The sequence below is a fragment of the Geotrypetes seraphini genome, chromosome 19 (genome assembly GCF_902459505.1).
Source record: "Geotrypetes seraphini chromosome 19, aGeoSer1.1, whole genome shotgun sequence".
Classification (NCBI taxonomy): domain Eukaryota; kingdom Metazoa; phylum Chordata; class Amphibia; order Gymnophiona; family Dermophiidae; genus Geotrypetes; species Geotrypetes seraphini.
The window spans coordinates 4,384,521-4,394,575 of NC_047102.1; the positions used below are offsets into that span (position 1 = coordinate 4,384,521).

The window sequence follows — 10,055 nt, forward strand, 5'->3', positions numbered from 1 at the left end:
TTTCTCTTCTAATGTGATATAAATCGCAGATGCACTCTCGCTGAATGGTTAAAGTAGCGACATGCAGCTAATCAACACAAAACACCCGAACAAAAAAACCATCGAAAGAAATAAAGCTGGTTAATAAGATTTTTGAGAAAAGCTTTTGTGTTGAAAAGTAAAAAGGGAAAACAGCTGAGGGTGACAGTTAGTTCATGCTTAATAGGATAAGAGCCGCCAACGGTGCCAGCCAGTGCACGCTCCTCTTAGCAAAGGTTGAAATGAATAGTTATTTTCAAATACTGGACACACTACACTACTTTTCTTTTACAAGATGACCGAATTAAAAAGTAGCTCAAAAAAAAAGAAGTTTGAGTTCGTTCGCAGAGAAATGGTTGGGTGAGGTTCTCTTACTTTGCTCAATTAAAGTGTCATGGGCAATAGATGACAAACCAGATTTTTGTCATCCTTTCCATTAGTGATCTCTGCTTTTTGATTACTAAATGTGTCTCAGCATTAATAAATAAAAACTTAAATAATAGTCTCTATAATAAGCATGTTTCTTCCAGAAAGACTAGAAATCTGAACATTTCCTTTACAAGCTGGATGGTTTGCTGCAGCTCGTTGAAGAATTTTATTTATTTATTTTTTTTTTTGGCTGTACAGTCAGGTAAAGCGATATTCACTTTCAAAACTGTTGAAAAAAATCACGCCGCTTCCTTCACCGTTTAATAGAAATGCACTTTACAGGGGCTGCCGAAAAAGTTCTCAAACCGATCAAGAAAAGAATGATGTGGAGCCATGAAACTTACATGAAATTTTCGTTTCATTCCACATCATTGAAACGAAAAAATGTGGAATAAACCTGTAAGTTTCATGGCTGAACTTCTGGGTTGGGCTGAGAACTTTTCAGCGGCCCCTCGTTTACTGACAGAGTGCACAGTGGGAAAGGACGTTTCCATGGGGGCTAATTTTTGTGCAAACATGTGGTTCTGTAGCTTTTTGACAGCCTATAGATAAGTTTATATGAATATTTATTGATTTATTTCCTATCCCCAGCAGGGGAGCAGCAAATAAATTTAGTGCTTTCTTTAAATAATTCGTTTTCTATGAGGCAAGATGTCATTTGAAACTTTTAAATAGGCATTTAATTAGCCTATGTGTATTGCTTCCCAACACCACCCTGCTGGGATCCTTTGCCGAAATGTATTCCAAAGAGGCGGTCAATATGCAAAATTGATGACTGCACTTTCTTTGTTACGAGATCATTGTGTGCTTCTTGCTTATGAAGTCTAATCCAATCATAAATTGCACCCCTAGACCAATCAGAAAGCGTTGAGGTCTGGATGAATGAAGCTCAAGTGGAGAACTTTGTTGAACCTCATTGTTAAACCTGTCACTTTTGAAAGCGCTTTGGGAGGCTGATAACTATAAAACCCGTCATCTAGGAGGAAAAGCAAGTACAAGTCTTCCAGGCTTGCTAGTTGGATCTGTACTAAAAAGTTTGCAAAAGAAAAAAAAAAAAAAAGAGGGGGGTTGGGAAACGGGTTTGGGCACTTTAAAGGCATCCCTTTAGCTTCTGCGATGATGTTCCCCAGTCTAATTGCGCCTCCAGCAGTGTATCCGAGTCTTCTTCGACCAACTCCAACGCTAACTTTGCCTCAGTCTCTGCAGTCGGCCTTTTCTGGCCATTCCAGTTTTTTGGTGGAAGATCTGATCAGGATCAGCAGACCGGCCAGCTACCTGGCCCGGACTGTCCCTCCAGCTACAGGAAGTGCCACAGCTATCACAGACTCTGTTAAGACAGATCTTAACTCCACCGGCTCTGCTGCCAGGAGGGGCTGCTCCACACACACGTCAGTCTCTACAAGCAATGATTCTACGTTTCTGAAGTTTGGAGTCAATGCTATCTTGTCGTCAACTCCCAGAGCTGGTGAGTGCCTTGATTTTTTTTATTTATTTATTTAGGAGCGAGTGTTCCTCAGAACTGACTATTATATTTTGCTTGTTCGGCTGTTTTCCTGGGGGTTTGTATTTAACTAGAAGTCAGTGATATATAAGGGCTTACATAAATAATTAAACGTTTGGAGCCAAGGGTTACAAATATTAGGTCTCATTCTGTGTATAGTAATCCTACAAGTTCTGCTGAATTGCTTTTAATTATTAAGAACTTTGTAGTCTCTTTATGCTGGCTTCTCAGAACATAGTCCGTGCTTAATTTGAAACTTTCTTTTGGATATAAAATTAAAACGTAGCTCATGCTTTAAAAGGCCTGGCGAATTACATAGACATGAGTCTGCTTGATTGGGGGGAGGGATTACTATTGCTGAAATTACTCTGTTGCTGTCAAAGATTTATTGAAAAGACCAAATCATTGTTTTGTTTTGCTTTTTTTGCCAGACTCCTCCCCAGCGTTGCTTCAGACTGTTCCTCCCAAAACTTTCTCCTTCCCATACTTTGAAGGAAACTTCCAACCTTTCATCAGATCTGCTTATTTGCCAGGTAGGTCCTTAGCCTTTTCTGTTTTCCCCTGACCTCGAAGTCCGCCTGATTTCTCCACTTGTTTCACGCATATTTTGCTCATATTTTTCTGTCCATCCCTGGGGGTTATGCTCTGGTTCAGAGGTTGGACGGAGTACAACATTCAAAAATCAGTCGCGCCAATTTGATGCCCGATTTAGCACAAGCAGTGACTGCTGACATCTTCCACCAATTCCCTGCTCTACAAATTAGCAGGAATTGTCATGGTCGAAATTTGAGGCGGTTCCCTTCTCACAGAGAAACTGTTGGCATCTCTTCATGGACTCTGTTTTCCCACAGAGTCACTGCACTTTGCCACTGATTACCAACAAAAGTTTCAGCACCATGACCAATTGGTCAGCTCCCTCTGGGCAGCCACACACAGACCCGGCACTAACTTTGCCATGCTGATGATAGACGTTTACCAGCCGTGGACTAATTTGCTATTAAGGGTCATTCGGTGTTTCAGTATTTTCACAAGACCACATGGAGTGCTCCCTTGTGTGAGGAAGACCGGTGTGGCCACGGCAGGGGGGGGGGGAAGTGCATACAGCCCACTAATTCAAGTAAAATCATCAGTAGGCATTGTGTGGCAGGTAAAGGAGAGAGCCACACGACTATGATTCTCAGCCTCATGAAAGCGATTTAAGAAATGCAAGGCTTCACTTGTTCAGCTGGGCCGCGTTTTAATCTGAAATTCTTGATAACAACTGAATAAAAGGCTGGTTAAACTACAGAGATGAGTACCTTTATGTGTAGTTTATCTAAAATATGATGCTTTGGAAACTTGAAAACGATTTAAAAAAAGTCTAATCACAAATACAAGCTTTTTTTTTTTTTTTTTAATCCAAGTTCCATTCAAGCTTATGATAATGGAATTTGCTTCTTTTCTCATCCATCTGAATGCCACAACAAAAACAACTTGAGCTTTATAAATAGCTTTTCATGTCTATTTAAGGAAAATGGTCAGGGGAAAAGAAGCTTCTGTCATCGGTATTCGCTCAATGATCTTGGCAGTTGTGTTTAGTTTGAAAGTGTAAATCTCTTTTCTTCCAGTAATATATGGCTTTAGCTGCCTGTCCTTAGTCTTTTTTCTGTTACTTCATTACTACACAATTACCATTCACGCTTCATTAGAATCTCTGTCTCCCTTTAGAGCTGGTTTTAAAGGAGAAACGCTCCCTTTTTATCATACTAATACCATTTGGAACCAGTCAATGTGCTAATTAGCTGTTACTTTTTCATTTCTTAGCCCTGAATTCTTCACATTTTCTGAGAGTAGAATAGGATTAATATAAATAGAATAATGTTGATAGATTCCAGTCCTTAGGAAGTTGTGTGTGTCTTTTAAATTTGGTCAGATGACTACTCATATACTTACCATAATGCACTGTTTTTGACCAAATGTTTTCACACTTTTTTTTTTTTTTATTAAATGCTTTGATAGATACTTTTATTGTAGGATGAATTTCTTCATCCCATGTTCCAGATTTTTAAAGTTTTTAAAAAACAAAACAAAACTGATAAGTGTGAAAACATCAAACGCTTTCGTTCATCTAGTTAGGCTCAAGCTTATTGCAATGCACAGCTAGAATTACAATATTAATTTTCATTTGTATTTCTGCAAACAAATCTCTCTTTTTTTTTTTCCTTGGCGTCTGGCAGCTTCCTCCTCGGTGGTTCCTATTCCTGGCACCTTCTCCTGGCCCCTGGCCGCTAGGGGAAAGCCCCGGAGGGGGATGCTCCGCAGGGCTGTCTTTTCAGATGTTCAACGCAAAGCTCTTGAGAAAATGTTCCAGAAACAGAAATATATCAGCAAGCCTGACAGAAAAAAGCTGGCAGCCAAATTGGGACTCAAAGACTCACAGGTAAGTAAATGTTCCTTCATCTGTTTCCATGAATCCAACCAGGATATGCCAGGAGGGACACAGTCCTTCAATGCTTTTTCTTCCACTTAATATATAATGGTGAAGGTTAGATGTCTTTTTATTTATTTCTTCCAACTTTATCTTTCTTCTTTTTCATTAGGTAAAAATCTGGTTTCAGAACAGAAGAATGAAATGGAGGAACTCCAAAGAAAGAGAGCTTCTCTCTTCTGGTGGATGCAGGGAACAAACCTTACCCACCAAATTTAATCCCCATCCAGACCTGAGCGACGTAGGGAAAAAAGGGTCGGGGGAGGAGGGGGAAGAGGTCCTCTTGTGTTCAGGCATCAGCCCCCGGCACAGTATGGCATATCAGTTCCCCGAGCATCACAGACTGGACTCAGAAGTGTTCTTCTCCCCATGTCACTCCAGCAGCCCCAGCAAACCCTCGGATGTCTCAGATTCAGAGGAGGAAGGAGGAGGCGACGAGGAAGAGATCACCGTCTCTTAGAAGCCTTCACCCCTTCCCCAAACTGGGACATTGCAACGATGTAAATACATTAAAAAGTGATATCAAATTAAAGAGCTACCCCCTCCTTCTCTGTCTATAGGACGGTCACTTTTTACCGGCAAGCTAAAGCTGAGTTAATTTGACTGTAATGAAATTCAGAGTGGAAAACCAGCAAGTGAGAACTGCTCAGAGGTCTGTAAATTCTCCGGCTGATTATCTGATTTGTCTGATCGCATTAACACATATCCCAATTTCTGTGTTAACACTCTCCAGCCTAGGTCACATTTTCTCCCTTCAAGCACAGCCAAGTACACTCGTTATTTGGAGGGGGAGGGGTGAGGTTACATCAGAGGGGCATTACGAAAACGAGGAAGCGGAGTCCGGGTGTTGTAACAGCTCCTGCAAAGCTACTTGGTTTGAAGCCGTTAGCTCCCAGTGAAGAAGTGGCCAAATCAAGCACTGCTTTGCAGAGAAACCTGTTTATGCTAGAATAACGTCAAGGCTTTGGGGAGATGCCTTGAGGCAAATCTCATATCGGTTCGGAGCCTCTATGCAGTGGTCTTCCCTTTGCTCTCTGTCACCATCGCAGCCTTGCGTGGTATCCAAAGCATGAAATCAGAGAGAACTGCCACTGTCTTTTCGGTCTTTTCTTTGCATAGCTTCTGTTAACTAACTGTACTCTATGTACACATTCGCGGTATGGCTGTTTTATACCAAGGGTATGGGATGAAAGATTGGCTAAACGATTATAGACATGTCTTTTTTTTTTTATTTTTTGGGGTTTAAACTAAAATGTAGTTGTTTAAACGAATAACTTATAAAAATGCTTATTTTGTATTTTACAATGTACAGATTATAAAATATGTATATGTAATAAACATGCCAAATTAAAAAGGTAGCAACCTGAAACGGTACGTGGAGCACCTTAGGATGCAAAACCAACGTTAGACTTGCATGTGGGTGGGATCATGCAGACCTTTGCTTCCAGTGGAAGGTGAACTTGTTACTGAATTCAGAAGATAGGATAGGTTAGGATGGCTGAAAATAAGTCTAATAGAATATTTAAGTTTGCAATCAACCCCAGACGAATAAAGGAGCACAAAATATGCTTGTGGGAAGTTCAGGGACTGTAAGAACATACCCTGGATCATCAAAGCATGAAAGGAACCGTTAAGCAAGCTGGACAGGGATAAAAACTCTTTACTTTTCTCTCCCTCCAGGGCTGAAGCTCGCTGCAAGCTGAGGAGCTGAAATGCCTTTCATAGCAAACACCTAGTGATCCAAGAATTACACCCCATTTCACTATATAGTGGTGTTATCAATATTTGAATTTATCTTCTGACCAGAAGTATCTTATATCAGAAGCCGCTGGTTTAGAATGCTGGAAGTTAGAAAGAGTGGGAAGTTTAAGCAGATGGAAGGAAATTACTGTTATTTCATTGGGGGGAACAGATTAAACTGAATACCCATGGTTAAATTATTCCATTGAAAATTTAAAACCATTCTGTTCTATCGTTGGGTGATATAATGTGCAGGATCTGCCTTTTTATACAGAGGCTGACGAAAAACCAGTTGTTGCTTTTTTTTGTTTTTGGCTGAAACTAAATCTGTGGCCAACCACTTAAGTCAAAACGGAACCAGACTCTCCCATGACCAGACAGAACCTCCTCCCACCCCAGACCTACCTTAAACCCTGCTGATCTTGTGGCGTAACTGGGACAGAAGCACTCTCCAGTTACCCCTGCCCTTACCATCTCCGCCATCAAAACAGTCTGCCAAGGTCATGGCAGTCATTCTGATGGCGGAAATCGTAGAGGAAGAAGCAACTAGGGATTGTTCCTGCCTCAACTAAGTCACCAGACCACCAGGGCTTCTAAGGTAAGCCCAAAGAGGACCTAAGGCTGGAGGAGGAGGATGCTGTTAGGCAGTGGGCAGAAGGAATGTGGTGGCACTTTTGGTTGGGGGGGGTTTCCAGATTCAGTTAAAAAGGCACGGTCAAGTCCAAAATTTTGGGCTAGTTTTGGTGCCAAAATTTCTGGTTTTTGAAACCAAAATTTGAGTGGTCTCTATTTTTATGTGCTTGAAATATATGCTATGGTGCCTAATGTACTATTAGAAAAAATTGCATCACAATGGAGATACTACTAATGAGAATCACCTTAAACGGCAATTCTATAACTGGGTGTGTGAAGTATGAGCACCATGCACACATACCAGATGAGATAATTAGCAATTATGCTCATATGTGCTCTGTGGCCCCAAGTCTATAAACAACGCCTAAAGCTAGTTGATCTAGGCACCTAACGTAATTGTTGAAAAGATTTAATTGCTAAGTATCAGTGCTGATTAACTCATAATTTACATTAATTGCACTTAATTGGATGTTAGGCACTTTCAAGTAGGTGTCTAGTCCAAGTTGCCTACCAGAAAGTAGGCACGTTTGGGGGTTGATCGAGGAGGGGGGAGGGGTTCATGTAGGCACCTAACAGGCGCACTCAGGTCAAGGAAACCCTGGCCTAAATAGAGCGTGCCTATGGTTAGGACATCTTTCCGTACCTAAGCCCATTTTAGGTACCAGTTTTTTTATATTCATGCTTAGCAACACACTACTCGGGCCTGGATTCTGTAACTGGCGCCATGGTTGGCAGCTGCCTTAAAAATGGACACATGTCAATCACATGACAGCACCGGGTACGGAATCGCATCTCCAGTAAAGGTAGGTACCGGGCATGTAGGCCAGGCTTTTCCTGGCCTACTTTTCCGACGCCTAACTACGATGCGACTCACACCTAAAGAGGTACTTTAGGCCACTTAATGCCACTTCCAGCATTAGCTAAGCCCACAGTGGCATTCAGCGGCCCTAAGCGCCTCCGTAGGCATGATCTGGCAATGATTTTTTTTTAGGTGCCATTAGGCGCCTTAAAACTCAGTTAAAAATGCTGTTTTTAACTGAGTTTGGGTACCTCCCGACACCTAAAAACTTGGCACCAGTTCGAGAATCCAAGCCTCAATGTCTAAGTTTTAGGCACCATTTCTAGAATCAGGGCCCATAGTGACATAGTAAATGATGGCAGATAAAGACCTGAATGGACCATGTGCTATTCCAGTGTTTTTCAACTTGGTCAAGTTCTTTATTTTTGATATACCATCTATCAAAACAAATGTCTAGACGGTGTACAATATAAAAGGTTATAAGGGACAGTTAAAATAAGTAAATAAAAGCAATATTTTATCATATATTAAAAAAAATAAAATACTAGACGGATTCGGACTAACGTAAATGAGGGAAAGTAGGGGAGGGCAAGGAAATTTAAAATACATCGAAGTAAAATTAATAAAAAAGGACAGGAAATGGGAAGTGGAAAAAACATTGGGGGGGGAATCATTTCAAAAGAAGTATTAAATATCCTGTAATATACCCCCTTGCCAGTCAGGTTTTCAGGATATCCTCAATGAATATACATGGAAAATAATGGAGGCAGTGTATGTAAGTCAAGGTTATGTATATTCTTTGAGGATATCCTGAAAACCTGCCTGGCAATGGGGAACTACAGGACCGAGTTGAGAATCACCGTGCTATTGTATAAAGGTGGCTCATAAAAGTGCTACAGCGCGACTGCAAAGGGGCTTCACACGGGAGGATCTTGGGTGTCTTTCCAACTTACATTTGTAAGTTATAAAATACTAAAATTATGCATGTTGCATGGCATGCTTAGGAGTAGTTTAATGGTTAGCGCAGTGGGTTTGATTTCTCTAGGCAAGTCACTTAACCCCTAGGGACCGCGAAAGTACCTGCATATAATACAAATAAAACCACTTTGGTTGTACCACAGAAAGGTGGTGACCCTTTCAAATCCATGTGCTCGTTTACACCTGGCATAAACGGTCATGCCTAAACTGAGGTACGTCACTTTGGACTTTCACTAGTCTTCTGTAATGGAGACAACATGCCCAGATACTGTTATAGAATAGGTGCTCTCTGTGCTGCATTGGGGCACCCCGTTACAGAGTTGCCCTTGGTGTAATGAAGCTATTCATTAATCTGGAGTCAGTTCAAAACTGTGGTTTTGCACGGGAGACGGAGAGACCTGTTCACGTTCTGTAATGACCGCTTAGGCTCCTGTGCAAAACCATAGTTTTGAACTGACTCTAGATTGATGAAAAACGTCATTCCAAAGAAAGATGATACCCAGCGTAAGTAGCCTCAAGACCTAATTTATCAAACATCTGGGGCCTTATAATGAGTTTGTTTATGTTTACGATTGTCTTGATACATAGAAACATGACGGCAGATAAAGGCCAAATATACAATAACCATTATCTAAACTAGATCTCGTTATATTTCTCATACGGGTGGCCGAAACATGATCATGTCGAGTCATTGAGTTACTTTGGATGAATAAAGACATTTGGATTTATCAGATGAGTTGAGAGACACTTTTTGTGCACCATTCTGATTGGACATTTCCACTTTTACGATTGTCTTGATACATAGAACCATGACGGCAGAAAAAGGCCAAATCTACAATAACCATTATCTAAACTAGATCTCGTTATATTTCTCATACTGTAATCTTTTGTAAACAGCATTGAACTTATGGTTATGCGGTCTAGAAATCTGATGTAACATAACAAATTGCGGTTACTGATGAGAAGGTCAAGGTGGTTAACAACTAAAAATATTATCGGATGGAAAGGAGTGCCAAAAATAAGATAGGAAAAATATGTAAGAAGATAAGAATAGTCTTACTGGGTCAGACCAATGGTCCATCTAGCCCGGTAGCCCATCTCCACGGTAGCCAATCAGGGTCACTAGTACCTGGCAAAAACCCAAAGAGTAGCAACATTCCAGATTCTCAAGTAGTAAGCAAGATTCCGGAACCCCAAATAGTAACAATATTCCATAACGAATGCAAGGAAGTTCTTCTTTACTCAACGGGTGGTAGACACCTGGAACGGTGAGGTGATAAGACAGAGTACAATTCTGGGGTTCAAAAAGGGACTGGATGACTTCCTGGAAGCGAAGGGGATAACAGGGTACAGATAGAGGTTTACCTTACAGGACATTGAGCGAATAGAGTATGGACATTTTAGGTTGGGTAGGGAACACTTTCAGGTCATGGACCTGGAGGGCCGCCGCGGGAGCGGACTGCCGGGCATGATGGACCCCTGGTCTGACC

The 10,055-nt window shown here is 41.2% G+C and overlaps 1 protein-coding gene across 1 annotated transcript; it reads left to right on the forward strand.

Annotated features, from left to right (window-relative positions):
* Positions 1-1,563: 1,563 nt before the first annotated feature.
* DBX1 (developing brain homeobox 1) lies at positions 1,564-4,875 on the forward strand. Its single transcript, XM_033927903.1, has 4 exons — positions 1,564-1,912; positions 2,380-2,481; positions 4,165-4,367; positions 4,528-4,875. The coding sequence occupies exons 1-4, from the start codon at positions 1,564-1,566 to the stop codon at positions 4,873-4,875; spliced, it is 1,002 nt and encodes a 333-aa protein (XP_033783794.1).
* The last annotated feature ends 5,180 nt before the right edge of the window (positions 4,876-10,055 follow it).